The following is a 14,064-nucleotide window of genomic DNA, read 5'->3' on the forward strand; positions in this document are numbered from 1 at the left end:
TTAATATATTTATTCACAACTGCCATAGTAAAAGCATATTTATTTTATTCTGTACAGAGATACTATCACAATAAACAGAAACATCTTCAGCATTAACTCTGAACTCTGTGGGAATGTATTTGCATCTACTGTAAAATTGCATGTACGTGGTATTTATTTTTACTTAAAGGTGCATTAAGCAATTTTTGTTTCACTGGTTAATATGACAATGGTCTTATAGGGGTGTAACAATACATCAAGTAAGGAATAATTGACGACTTATTGACGACGCTTATACCACGGTTACCAAAAACATTGGTGCTTATTTTTAAGACATTTGACAAGCTAGGTGTGCCGTTTACAGAAAAATAATTAACACCAATGGAACATTTCTTAGCCAATCAGCATTCAGTAAAGCATTCAACAGCCCTGTGTTATAATTTACAGTAATATATAATTTACTATTTTTGTTCATTAAACCCCAATGTTCAAACCAAATCTCCACCTTTGGGTCTTTATACTATCAGTACACATAATGCCTCTGACAGACACATGTGTAGAGAAAAGACTTCAATGACATTAAACATCTGACATTCACTTGAGCTTCTGCTAAACAACACAGCTAACAAATTATGATGAAGATACTGTATCTCTCCTGGAGCATTCAAAATACTTTAAAACGTAAATATATATTTATTTAAATATATTTAGTTCAAAAAAGAAAAAGCAAATCTAATCAAACTGGAATCAGTGCTCTGGTGTGTCTGGGTTTTACATCTCCATTCATTTAAACATCCATCCAAACTCCCTCTGAAAAACTTTAGTTATGAAATTCACTATGACCTTGTTCAGTGTGGGTTTGTGTTATGGTTTAGTTATAACTGTCCTTGCGTAGAGCCGTCCGGTCTGATAAGCCATTGTGTTGGTCAGGGTTCTTGTACTGGAAACTGGTACCGTTCAGAGGTACAACAGTGCTTAACAATGAGCCCGGATAACAGCAACAACACAAACATGACTGAAAGACAAAGAGTTCATTAAATACATTCAAATATAACACACAAGTTCAGGAGAAAGATTTACAATTGTGTGGGTTTGTGTACATGTGCTTTTGTATGCGTGCGTGTGTGTGTGTGTGTGTGTGTGTGTGTGTGTGTGTGTGTGTGTGTGTGTGTGTGTGTGTGTGTGTGTGTGTGTGTGTGTGTGTGTGCGCGCGCGCTCTACATACCCTGAAGCAGTTCTTAAACTTCTTGCTAACAAAGTAGAGGATTATGGGATTGATGCAGGAGTTGATGGTCGCCAGATTTATACTCAGGTAATCAAACACTAACAGGAAACTGATACACAGAAACAACAACACAAAAGGGTTCAAATTAATAAACAAAACCCCAAAATTAAATAATAAAAAAGAAACTATTCCTTATAAATAAATCAAGTGTACAATAAATGACAGACTTAGATTATTATTAGATATTATTATTATTATTAGACTTAGATATTATTATTGTAAATTGTGTGTCTTACTTTAGCAGGTCACAGCGACCGACGTCATTCTGGTAATAAACCATTTTCTTTAGGATGCGACTCAGATGAAGCGGAAACCAGCAGAGAGCAAAGATAAGAACGAGAGAGAAGACGGCTTTGGCCACCTCACGCCTCTGATCAAACACACACAGACAGAAACACACACAGGTTAACCTCACCAAACATTTCAACTCTTTTTCAGATTTACAAGAAATCATTTATCACAATTTATACCTGTTTGATGTGTTCATTCAGAGAGAACTTCAGATCGCCCGTCCTGTTGCTCAACATCTCACAGGTCATGAGGGTGTAAAAGACGGCCGTACACACCAGAGGAACGCAGAAGTAAAAACCAAACAACCACCAGACCTTCACTTTACTGTACAACTACACACACAGGGGTCAGTCCTTATGTTAGTGCTGCAAATTATTGTCTAAACAACACAACATTTGATTCATACACAAAAAAGACATTGCATTTTAAGGTGACTGTGATATCGAATACATTTTTGGTTATAGACCCTTTATCAGTTTAAAAAACATTGTGACTTTTTTTGTGGGTGGAGGCAGAAAGAGTGCTGATGGTTTCACTAACTGGATAAGTTTTGTTAGTTTGTTCTATTATTACTTTACAATAAAGCTGTATTTCTTAACTTTAGTAAATGCATTAGCTAACATAAAGTAACAATAATTTTTCATCATTTTTCATAATACAAAAATGTATTATTAAAAGTATTGTTAGTTTGTGTTAGCTAACTAGTGTTAAGAAATACCACTGTTCTAAAACAATGACTTACTATGTAATGTCACACACTGTTCAGGACCGCGAACATTAAAGGGATACTTCAAATATCACATTTACCCCATGATCTACTTGCCTTCAAGCAATCCGAGATACATAATCTCCATTATATTTAATGCGAACACATTTGGAGTTATTTTAGTATATATCCTTGCTCTTCCAAACTTTATAAGCAACGATCAGGGAACAACTTCTTACTTTAAAGAGACACTTTTTTTGAAAATATGCTCATTTTCCAGCCCTCCTAGAGTTAAACATTTGATTTTTACCCCGTTCAGCTGATCTCCAGGTCTGGCGCTAGCACTTTTAGGATAGCTTAGCCCAATACACCGAATCCGACTAGACCATTAGCATTGCGCCAAAAAGTTATCAAAGAGTTTCAATATTTTTCCTATTTAAAACTTGACTCTTCTGTAGTTACTATAAGACCGACAGAAAATGAAAAGTTATGATACTATGCAGCGCCTGAAAATAGTCTCCTTAGTATCTTTCAATAGCAGGGGACTATTTTCAGGCAGTGCGTAATATCACTACGCCTGCTGCAGTCATGTTACGGCAGCAAAGTTCTTGATTATTACGCCAGAATGAGAGTATAGTGCCTAGACATATCTGTCTAGAAAATCACAACTTTTAATTTTCCGTCGGTCTTATAGAATATTATATATATTATATATTATATAATATCGAAACTCTTTGGGTTTTTTTTAGCGTGATGCTAACGGTCTAATAGGATTCAATGGATTGTGCTAAGCTATGCTAAAAATGCTAGCGCCGGACTCGGAGATCAGCTGAATGGATTACAAAACGGTAGAGATCGAATGTTTGACTCTGGGGAAGCTGGAGGGTGAGCATATTTTCAAAAAAAGTGAAGTTTCCTTTTAAACCCCCCAAAAGTGCATCCATTGTTCACAGAAGTAATCCACACAGCTCCAATGGTTTAATAAAGGTATTCTGCAGGTAATTGTGATTGTGTAAGATTTAATAATAACTAGCTTCCAGTAACAACGCCAACTTGGACTCATGCAATTCAATACGATTTTAAGCGTTGGTTGCTATAGGTAAATTGTGCAGTGAGTGACTCTCGTGAATCGCGTGAGTCCAACATGGCGTCGTTACTGGAAGCTAGTTATTACACTTTATAAAGTTTAAAATATGGATATTTTCTTACAATATCGCATTGATTACCCACGAAAGAACTTTATTAACCCATTGGAGCCATTACTTCTGTGAAGGATGAATGCACTTTTTTTGGGTTGTTGTTCCCTGTTTTCTTATAAGCTTGGAAAAGCAAAGACATTTATTAAAATAACTTCAAATGTTTTTGTTTGACAGATGATGGACATGTGTATCTCGGATTGCTTGAGGGTCATTGATATTTGGCTTTAATGGATGGAAACAGATTGGACCCGTACACGTTCACTTAAAAGTCCACTGTGTCGATTTTCAGGGGATGTACACACCAAAGATTTTACGCTGGCGTATGTTTCCCATGGAAGTGCTGCATTTTTTTAAAAAGCCAGCAGCTGGCTGTGTTTTCTGTGCTGAAAGCCGTCGCTCTGCGTTTTTTCCGCACTCAACGTCAAGCGCCGAGAGTTAAAAAATATTCAGCTTTGGGTGAAAAGCTCAGCTCGTCGATGTCGGCTCTCACACGGCCGTCCAATCACAGTGGAGGAGGGGCGGGACAAATATCACAACAACCAACCGGCGCATCGTACAATTACTGATTAACAAAGCAGAAGTATTACAGAAACCAAAGTGCTCAGCTGAAGAAACCAGCGTTTTGGTGTGCACTCCCCCTAAGCGCCATCTAGAGGTGAGACTGTGAATTGCAACCAACAGCTCAGTCCACAGCTCACCCCTCCCTTATAAAACGCGTAGAGAAGCTGCCACAGGATAAACAACCCTTGTAAGGGGACCCGTGGTGTATGGAGATAAAAAATTCTCAATCTAAGGTAATAAAAACAATACAGTTCATTATGTAAGGTCTTATACATCACTGATAATATAGTTATGAAGATTATATTGCATTTCTGACAAGAGATCCTTCTAAAAGTTACACAATGCACCTTTAATGAATGGATGATGCCCTGCCATCTACACATATCATCTCTTAGAGAAACCAAGCATGTATAGTAAAGAAAAACTAAGAGTGCGTATAAATCATTAGATGTGCTGAATGGGCACATACATGATATGAAGAGTATTGATGTTTCTGTTAAGTCTGCTTGTTTTGCGATAAGATATCAAATTGGAGCCTGTACTAACAACATGTTAACTGCTTTCTTGTCTAGCCGACTCTATACTGATTTGTATTAGCCGCCTCCAGTTTTCCTTTTGTATTGCCTCCAGCTAGCGCAGTGACGAAGGGTCTGCTCCTTTAAACAATAATCAGTATTGTTCACATAAAATCCCTTTAGGTTAGAGGAACAGAACGATTCATATGACATACAGTTCGTGTTTTGTGAATTGTCTGTGTATTTATGTAGGTCATGCTGTTGGGGTAAACTGTTGCTTTTCTGTTCTTGTGCGTCTGCCATTGTGAGTCTGTTCTTGTGTTGCGTGTCTGTGTTCTTACGGTCATAAATGGAGTCTCTGGTTTCAGCATGCAGGTTCGCATGGTGACGTTGTTGTAGTCAAAAGTGACCATTTTAAAGCCGATAGCCTCAGGAACCGCCAGGACTGTAGCCAACACCCAGATGCACACAATCTCTACTGCGGTGGACGCTGGGATACCAACACCCTGCACTCGACTCCAAGACGCCACAGCACGGTACCTGCGCTCGCAAACAAACACATACGGTTAGCAAACATCCTAACCTTAAAGTCCGATATTAAAAGCAGGGTGCGTGATTTTTGAAAAACACTTTGGAAAAGGGAGTCGGGCCGAGTACCAAAACACACTTGTAGCCAATCAGCATTAAGGAGCGTGTTTACTAACTGACATCGTTGCCTGGGTTGCGTATGTTGGGTGTTTGTTTAGGTGATTTCATACATCAACATTGGCTTTCAGAGATTATGCAACCCGCCTTTAAATGTGTTTGTGACACCACAGAAAAATGTGATATTAAAGGGGCCATGGCAAGAAAACCTGACTTTTTACATGTTTAAGTGCCATGATGTTTAAGTGCCCAGTGCTTCTATCAACCCAGAAAATGTGAAAAAGATTAACTCAGTAACTTAGTTTTGGTAAACCATTCTCTACAAGCACGTGAAAAATTAGGTCATTGAAATTTGGCTCTCCTTGTGATGTCATAAAGAGCTCTTATTATAATAATATCGCCCCTTAATCTGCACTATCCAACCACAGCACAATTGAGTTTTAATTGCAACAAACCACCATTATGGTGATCAGTGTTTGAATTTCATCAGCTCATTTGCATTTTAAAGGACACACCCTAAACGGCACATTTTTGCTCACACCTACAAAGTGAGAATTTTAACATGATATAATAAATTATCTATATGGTATTTTGAGCTAAAACTTTACATGTGTACCCTAGGGAAACCAAAGATTTATTTTACATCTTAAAAAATTATTGTGACATGTCCCCTTTACCTACCTAGACAAATTTTAATAATTTAAAAAACACAAAATAAATAAGATAAGTTATCAAAATCTTGGAAAAACAGGCAGGATTCTCTGCTTTTAAACGCTGAGGGCGTGTCCGCTGTCTGCGCTAAAACCACACCCACTCGTGGGAAACCTCCCCATCCCTCTTAATTTTCAAATATAATTGCAACCTGTATGGATGCTCATGATTGTGTTAGGGGCGGGGCCATGCTCGGTGGCTCCAGTGCGCTATCGAGCCTCCATTTTAACCCCGCCCAAATAATCCTGAAGAATTGTGGAAAACTGTTTAACGGTGTAACTTCACAATTCAGTACTGCATAGTTCACAGTCTTTGTAACGTGTTTTAGCATTTCTAACATTTATAAAACAATTCTCTGAAATGAATTTACATGGACTTTAACTGATCTTAAATTATTTATATTGACTAGCCGCTGCTACGGACGCTTATGCTGCGTACACACCAAACGCGAAGCATCGCATACCTCGCTTTAGATTACTCGTGGGATTTAACCTCATGTCATGTACATTTTTTCCTTCAGTTGAATATTTGCTGAAAAGCCGTGTTTGATGCAAATAGTGCATGTTTTCACGGCAAATATTCAACTGAAGGAAAAATTTACATGACACGAAGTTAAATCCCGCGAGTAATCTAAAGCGAGATATACGAGACTTCGCGTTTGGTGTGTACCCAGCATGACCATCGCCCAATTCGCATCATTTACATCGTCCTACGCGAGTTCACGTCTAATCGCGTATATTCGCATCATTGCATTGACTTTGTATGTAATCTAATCTACTTGAGCAAATCATTGAATTCGCATTTAGTGTGAACGCCCCATCAGGCTTCATAGACATTATTGGAAACGCTTGCTTTCTCTCAAACATGTCAGAAGAATTGTGAGATTTATTTAAATTTTTATAAGTGAATTACACAGATCTTACTTTGTCGCTGGCTGGTACCCACTATTCATTATTAAACAAACTAAATGATGTTGTGTGTATGTGCATGTGTGTTACCTGTCCACACTGAGAGCACACAGATTCAGTACTGTTATTCCAACAGAAGCTTTCTGTAAAAATGGGATCAGTTTGCAGAGAAAGAGACCAAAGACACTGTCATCAAACGGCCATCGCATTGCCAAAAGCTGCAACACAAACAAACACACATTTCACTCATTCATAAAAGGATAAAAAAACAATACATATGTTTGAGAAACATTGTCACATGTCTATGCAACATAATTATGTTTATGCGTACACACACACACATACACACACACACGCACGCGCGCGCAAGTTTTAGGTTCATGCTATAACTGAGACAGTGTTGAAGCACTTTTATCTTTAGGTGCATGCGTGCGCGTGTGTGTGTATACGTGTTGAGTGCTACATTGATAATTGTCCCAAAATAAGTTTGTGTGACTGACCTAACACAGATAGCCTACACAGAATCTAGTGTTCTGATTGGTTCTCGTGCCTGTGCATGTGTTTATTACCTTATACACATTGATAGGTTTTTCAATGAGGATGTATATGAGATCTCCCAGCGCAAGACTGGCGATCAGAGCGTTTGGGCCGTTTCTCATGGTCTTGTTCAGGTAGATGATTCTTAACAGCGTTGCGTTTCCCACCATCCCAACCACAAAGAGGACACAGGACAGCACCGTGTTGACATATTTAAATAAACCATCAATGTGGGTCCTCCTCAGACAAGCCGGGGGCAAAGACGGCCGTCGTGCCAGCGTCGACCTGTTGCTAGAAAGATGAGCAATTTGATAGACAGCTCTGGGGTCAGAGGTCACGCCATCTGACCCTGCAGTCACCAAGGGGTACACTAGAAAGTCAGGGATGGCCGCTGTGTCTTCAGAGAGCGGAAAGTCTTTGGTGGAGTTTGATTGAGAGTTCGCGCCACCAATCAGCACACAGGATACAGCGGTCATTAACAGCGTGACCTGATGGATTTTGTAGGGCAACATTGTAGATCAAAGAGTCAAAGTGTCAATCGTTTCCCTGTGTGCTTTTCTGGAGAACTGAATAAAAGGAAACGTTTGAAACAATTAAAGGAATGTTTTAGGTTAAATCCTCGATTTAAAGGTTAAAGTCAAACAGCTGTGATGTGCTGTCGAATTTATCACATGCTTTAGATGTTCATAAATAATAACACAGTTTATTATACAGAAGAATGAATGTAAGTGAATTACACTGCAAAAAAATACTTTCTTACTTTGTATTTTTCTCTTGTTTTCATTATAAATATAATTTTTTAAAAGCATGATGCAAAATGACCTAAGAAAATAGGTCTAGTTTTTAATTCTAATTTAAGTGAATTTGTGCTTAAAATAAAAAAAAACTGCCAATGGGAAAAGAAAATATTTCTTGACATTTTCTTGAATTAAAGTCGCCATGAAACGGAAGTAGCGATTGCCTTATTTTCCCCGTGATGACGTATATCCGAATGAAACGGCTTTTGAGATGAAATAAGGCAGGGCTGGATTTGAATTTGTCCATCGAGATCTGATTGGATCGTTTGAAGTTGGGTCGTGTTGCTAATTGCTAATCTCTGCGATCTTCTCCCGGACCCCTGCCATACTTTTGACCGGAAGTGAAGAGAGATCGTTTTGAGGAGGGAAGGAGATTTGCATTTTTGATTAAAGATTATGAGCACACACGAATTTTTAAAAAAATAATGAAGCTGACAGATAAGTCATTTGTTAATAATACCACAATATTAAAAAAATATATATATATATAGTTTTTCATTTCAATTTCATTGCGACTTTAAGCATTTAAGAAAAAAAGTAAAAAAAATCTTACCCCATTGATAGATTTTTTATTTATTATTATTACATTCAAAAAAATGATTCAAGCCCTTCTTAGAAATGACACATTAAAATTGTGTTCAATTAATTTAAAATACCTCATTAAGACCAATAAGTATATATATTTAATTAGTCTAACACAAAATGAATATGTACTATAATTTATTGATTGTTAACACAATTAGTTTGAGTTTGGGTTCTGGAAAAATAATTTCCCAGCATGCTTTGCATGCAACTGCTTTTGGAGAGTAATTTTTAAGTGTAAAAGCAGTGTTATTTTATGCATTTTTAGGTAAAGAGAAAGACTTAATAGTGTTTAATGTCCATTTATCTTATTGATTTAGAAACGTTTGTGTTATATTTTTTCAAATTGTTTGGTTACCATCGTGCAGAAGAGTGGCGCTTGTGGTTAGGTTGTGGGATGTGACGTATATTTTCAATGAGCCCTAACTGTATTAATGGCTGTTTGGAGATCAGTCTCTTCACACATGCTCATCCAAAGTATCATATCTTATTATTATTAGCATGCTAACATGTGCTTATGCTAATTAGTATGACATAAAAACGTTTTATATATAATAAGAGAATTGAGTTATTCAGACTACACTACATTGAGTTATTCAAACTACGCTAAATCGAGTTATTCAGACTACACTAAATTGAGTTGAGGCAACTAATTGAGTATTGCTGTTTACTTTAAATTGAGTTGGACTAACTCAATATATTTTTATTGTGTAAAGCAGTTTTTTATGAGTTAGGGGTACACATTCACATTGGATGGAAGTCCTGCCCACAATTTTATTGAGTTCATCCAATTAAACATTTTTAATGGAGTATTATTATTGCTTTTTTAAACACAAATTTCCTTAAATTTGATTTTGTTTTTAATCTAAACTCATTTTCTTAGGTCATTTTGCTCATCAAGAAAATGCATCTTGATTTAAGAATTGTTTGATATTTGTACTGAAAACAAGATAAAATCTGACAAAAACTTTTTTATTGATATTTGTCACACATTACTTATTCTACATCATTAACCCTGCTTAATTTCTACCAATAATTAAACGTAACAACTATTTTACTAAGTATTTATAAGCAGTAACTAGGAGTATTGATGCAAAATTACTTAATAGTGAGAATTGGACCTTAAAAAGTGTGACAAGAATAATGTATGTACTTATATATGATTTATTTGAGCCGTTTCAAGTCTATTTTTGTATAATTTACTAACTAGGATTTAAAAAGTAATTAGTAATTAAATACATTTTGGAGAGAGTAATTTGTACAGTAATGTAATTACATGATTGAAGATGTAATTAGTAACTAATAATTCATTACTTTTTTAATAACTTACCCAACACTGGTCACATGTCAGTGTTTCATACACAACACAACACATCTCTTTAAACTTATTAAATAAAAATCACACTGTTGACATCAAACAATCTTTCTTCAGTCTGATAACATCAAATAAAATCCACTTCACTTATTTATAAATGAATCATTACAAGATATTTTTGATAACAAAAATAAAACGCATGAAGTTTCAGTAAAAACATAGTCTTAGTTTCTCAACTGTTTCTTGTAGGTAATACACCCAAGAGTTCGGTTTAATAAACTGTGTGTTTGAAAATAAATCTCATATTAACTCAAAAAAAGTCTCATAAAGTTCAATGATCTGAGCTATTCACAACAACTGATTTAAGTCAACAGTTTAACTTCACAGAAACATCTGAGATATTTAGCAATGAATGCCATTATGTCTTCTGGTGATACATCGAGTGTGAAAATAAAAATTTGTAAAATGTTAAACTAATAGTACAGAGATTTTGTGACGCACACACATAAAGTACAAACACTGACCTTCACTGCTGATAAACGCTGCGTGTGTCTGTAATTCTCTTCATGGACGAAACTTCTGTAGTCCTAAAATCTCTCAAACAAAACAAAACTCTTCAGTCTGAGAGTAAATCTAGAGTCCGGCAGAAACATTCACAGAGGAACAAACTTATCTTTGAAACTCTCCTCTCTTTCTCTCGCTCTCTCTCTCTCTCCCTCTCGCTCTCCCTATATCTGTCTATGTCTCTCTCTCTCTTTCTTTATCTCTGGGATGTGGCCTTCCTGTCATTGGATTTCAATTACACACAGACAGGCCACCCTGTGTTTATAACTCCTCAGGATGTTATTTAATTGTGTCTTACTTGTGTTCAGAAATACAGCAACTTTAAAAATGCAGTGTGCTTTATTCAAATGTCACATAATCCACCATAGTGCTATGAACATTTTACCATGAGTATCATAGTATTACCATCTGGTATACACCAATAAAAATGCTACTCAGGATTGTAGAATCATTGTTAGTTTGTTTTTATAAGTATATTAATTTCCAAAGTGAACAATGTTAATAAAAAAACAAAGTTTAATGCCCTTTATTTCATGTGTGATCAAACAGCTTTTTCATGCACAGCATAACCACTGTTCTCAGTATTTTGTTCATGCATATTGTACATTAAAGTTAAAGTGAAGTAAAATATTGTACTCAGTGCCGCAGGGATGACACTGCTTCCCTTAACAAAAGCCCATTCATTTTTCCCATAGACTTTTGGATTATCACAAAAAATAAACTCTGTGTTTAACAAAGAATTAACACACATTTTGTCCAACAAGATAATATTCACTAATAAATACAACTTTTTTCAATTTTGAAGTCTAAAATGCTTTTCCTAGAAATCGAAAGCTTACCTTAGGCTACAAGCGAACTACACCACAATCACTTGACGTCTTTACCGCAAATGTACTCTTCTCTACTCTACTTTACTAAAAACATTTAAAAACATGTTCCCTGATGAGGAAAAAGTCTGTGAACAAATCAGTTTTGGGAATTGTGCTCATGTCATGTTGCACAACCACAGACACGTAAAAGCTTTTAAAAGTCATTACTGGTGAGTTTTATGTCGTAGAATACAACGTGAATATATATTGTGAACCCAAAATCTTATTTAAGGAGTTTAACCAACACCCCATTCAATAAACCCTATGCTAAAATGCTAGCTCGCTTTCAGGTTTACAAAAATACCTCATTCTCTATTAACAATCACAAAGTTATTATTAAAGATATATTTATTAGCAGTATCATTTTGGTTTAAATGACAAAACCTCTGGTGACACTATAGTAAATGGACACAAGTTTAGAGACAGGTCAAAGGTCATTCAGAGCCCAAAGCCAAAGCACTGGGAGTAATTACTGACACAACCTTATAAACTTTGACCTGTAGAGGGCATCTGCATTAGAGATACACAAGTTCATTGTTTTCACATATTAATTTTTATTTTTTATCTTTTAAACCAAACAATTTATGATCATCTTAGTACAGATCACAGAAAAAGTCCTTACTAGGCATTATTAAAAGTTTATAGCCCTCAAAAAACAAACCAAGAAGAAACACTAGATGAAAGAGAGCAAATTAAAGCTGTGAATTATTCTGAAACATACTTTATTAATCTGAACTTTTATAAACTCACACACATCAAAAAAGCTTCATAAACCTTTAAGGTTCATTTTAGGTCCCAAACTATTTTGTTTCTTAATCAAAGTCTGTTTGTGTCACAATTAAACTCATGTGCTACTAGTAAACAAAACCAGAGTGCTAGTGGAAAAAATCTTGGTGTATCAAACTTTTATCTGTGTGAATAAACATGAAACAGTGTGTCTGTTAAGAGCAGCAGACTTGTTTTTTATGATGATGCTTTGATCTGTGAGGTTTCAGTATTAACTGACAGGAACACAAGAATTAAATTAAAATTCTGCTGGTCGCCACAAACAGACCACAAAACTCACTGACAGAATAAAGTCACAAACAATAAACATTTTCCAAATAAACTCACAGCTCACAGTGAGTATACACATATATACACTATAAACATATAACAGAAACTATAAGAGATATTAAAATAATCCTATAGCAAATGTTATGTTATGTTATGTTATGTTATGTTATGTTATGTTATGTTATGTTATGTTATGTTATGTTATGTTATGTTAAAATTACATTAAAGCAACTTTCATGTTGTGTTATTGCATTTTAAATGTGGCTTCTTTTAATGCCGCTAATTTTATATTTTCTTTTATCTATTAAAATATAAATATATAAAAGATATCTATTAATTATCTGTTATCATTCATCTATCCGAAGTAAAGCAGGACTGTCTTCAAAAACAGTGTGTCCATTTCTCAATTCAAAGCCTGCAGCCTCCGGAGGTTGCATTTGCAGGTTGCATACGTCATCAAGCCTGCTTTATTTAAGTTAACTGAGCATTACATTCGCAAGGCATAGGCATATTAAAACGATTAATTTACGTTGAACTTAGAGTAGTCAAGTTTATAATTGTTAATAGTCAGAAATGACACAGTCTTGATGACGTATGCAGCCTGCAAATGCGACCTCCGGAGGCTGCAGACTTCGGATTGTACAGGTAGTAGTACCGCGAGAGCGGTTCGAAAGCACGCGTTACTATGATGTCATAAGATGACCAGTCTGCGCAGATTGCAGGAAGTCGTAAAATATTTTCTCTGCTGTTTTTCTCTGACCAGCAGGCGGCGGTGCTGCTATAAACATCCTGCCCAACTGTATTTAGACATAAACATAAATGTATATAAAAATAAGAATAACAGCCTAGTACATTTTGTTAAATTATGGGAATATATGAAATTATTATACGCCAATAATAAATTATGAACATTTAAATAAGGAAATGTATGTAAATAGTAGTAAAATGATGAGATTTCTTTCAGTCAGTGAAGAAGGCGGACCGCCTCAGAGATCGGTTCAGTCACGAGAGTATCAGACACACGCGGATCAACTCAAACTAACGGTACGAAAATTTATTCTTTTTTTTACTATGTTATGCAAGTGTTTCTTGACTTTAGTGATTTCTCTTTTGATATTGACAGCTTAACTGTAAAATCCCGCTTTTATTAAGATATCACAACTCTATTTTTGCGAACGAATTGTAGGCTACTATAGAAACTTTATTTAAGTTGAATAGAAATATATAGGCTACATACCGGTAATACAATTCTATGAAACGGTTGTTTGAATATTTGTTAAGACTAGTTAAAAGCTGCTTTCTGGTATTCTAAGACTAGTTAAAAGCTGCTGTCTGGTATTCTAGCAGTATCAATACTGAAAATATCTTTTTTATACCATTAATTCTTTGTAAATATAAGTGGATGTGTCAGACAGTGAATGCAGGTGATGTCAATATTTAGTCACTTTGTGAGTTTGTATTTTGTAAGAAATGAATGTTTATGCAGAATCTGCTGGTGTGATGTTGTCTATCATCTGTCCCTGGTGCCTTCACTGATATCTGAA

At 35.7% G+C, this 14,064-nt stretch overlaps 2 protein-coding genes across 2 annotated transcripts in view; one reads left to right on the forward strand and one right to left on the reverse strand.

Moving 5' to 3' along the window:
- On the reverse strand, positions 1 to 10,753 carry ednrab (endothelin receptor type Ab). The gene is made up of 8 exons (XM_055188324.2): positions 10,556 to 10,753; positions 7,370 to 7,903; positions 6,891 to 7,018; positions 4,878 to 5,076; positions 1,735 to 1,887; positions 1,501 to 1,634; positions 1,205 to 1,313; positions 1 to 994 (listed from the first exon to the last, which is right to left on the reverse strand). Exons 2-8 carry the CDS (start codon positions 7,847 to 7,849, stop codon positions 851 to 853), a joined length of 1,347 nt encoding a protein of 448 aa, XP_055044299.2. The 5' UTR covers positions 7,850 to 7,903; positions 10,556 to 10,753; the 3' UTR covers positions 1 to 850.
- calcrl2 (calcitonin receptor-like 2) overlaps positions 1,760 to 14,064 on the forward strand; it is a 27,935-nt gene continuing 15,630 nt past the window's right edge. The window contains exon 1 of the mRNA XM_055188323.2: positions 1,760 to 1,901. The gene's annotated coding sequence lies outside the window, so the exon portion shown is untranslated. The remainder of the gene's footprint in view (positions 1,902 to 14,064) is intronic.

This window comes from Misgurnus anguillicaudatus, chromosome 13, assembly GCF_027580225.2.
Source record: "Misgurnus anguillicaudatus chromosome 13, ASM2758022v2, whole genome shotgun sequence".
NCBI classification, from domain to species: Eukaryota; Metazoa; Chordata; class Actinopteri; order Cypriniformes; family Cobitidae; genus Misgurnus; species Misgurnus anguillicaudatus.

Coding starts and splice junctions, on each gene's coding strand:
- ednrab (XM_055188324.2), bottom strand. CDS start 7,849: ATGTTGCCCTACAAAATCCATCAGGTCACGCTGTTAATGACCGCTGTA. Junction 1,888..4,877: donor CAGAGACTCCATTTATGACC/GTAAGAACACAG, acceptor CTGTGTGTGTAG/TTGTACAGTAAAGTGAAGGT. Junction 995..1,204: donor AGTTTAAGAACTGCTTCAGG/GTATGTAGAGCG, acceptor TTTGTCTTTCAG/TCATGTTTGTGTTGTTGCTG.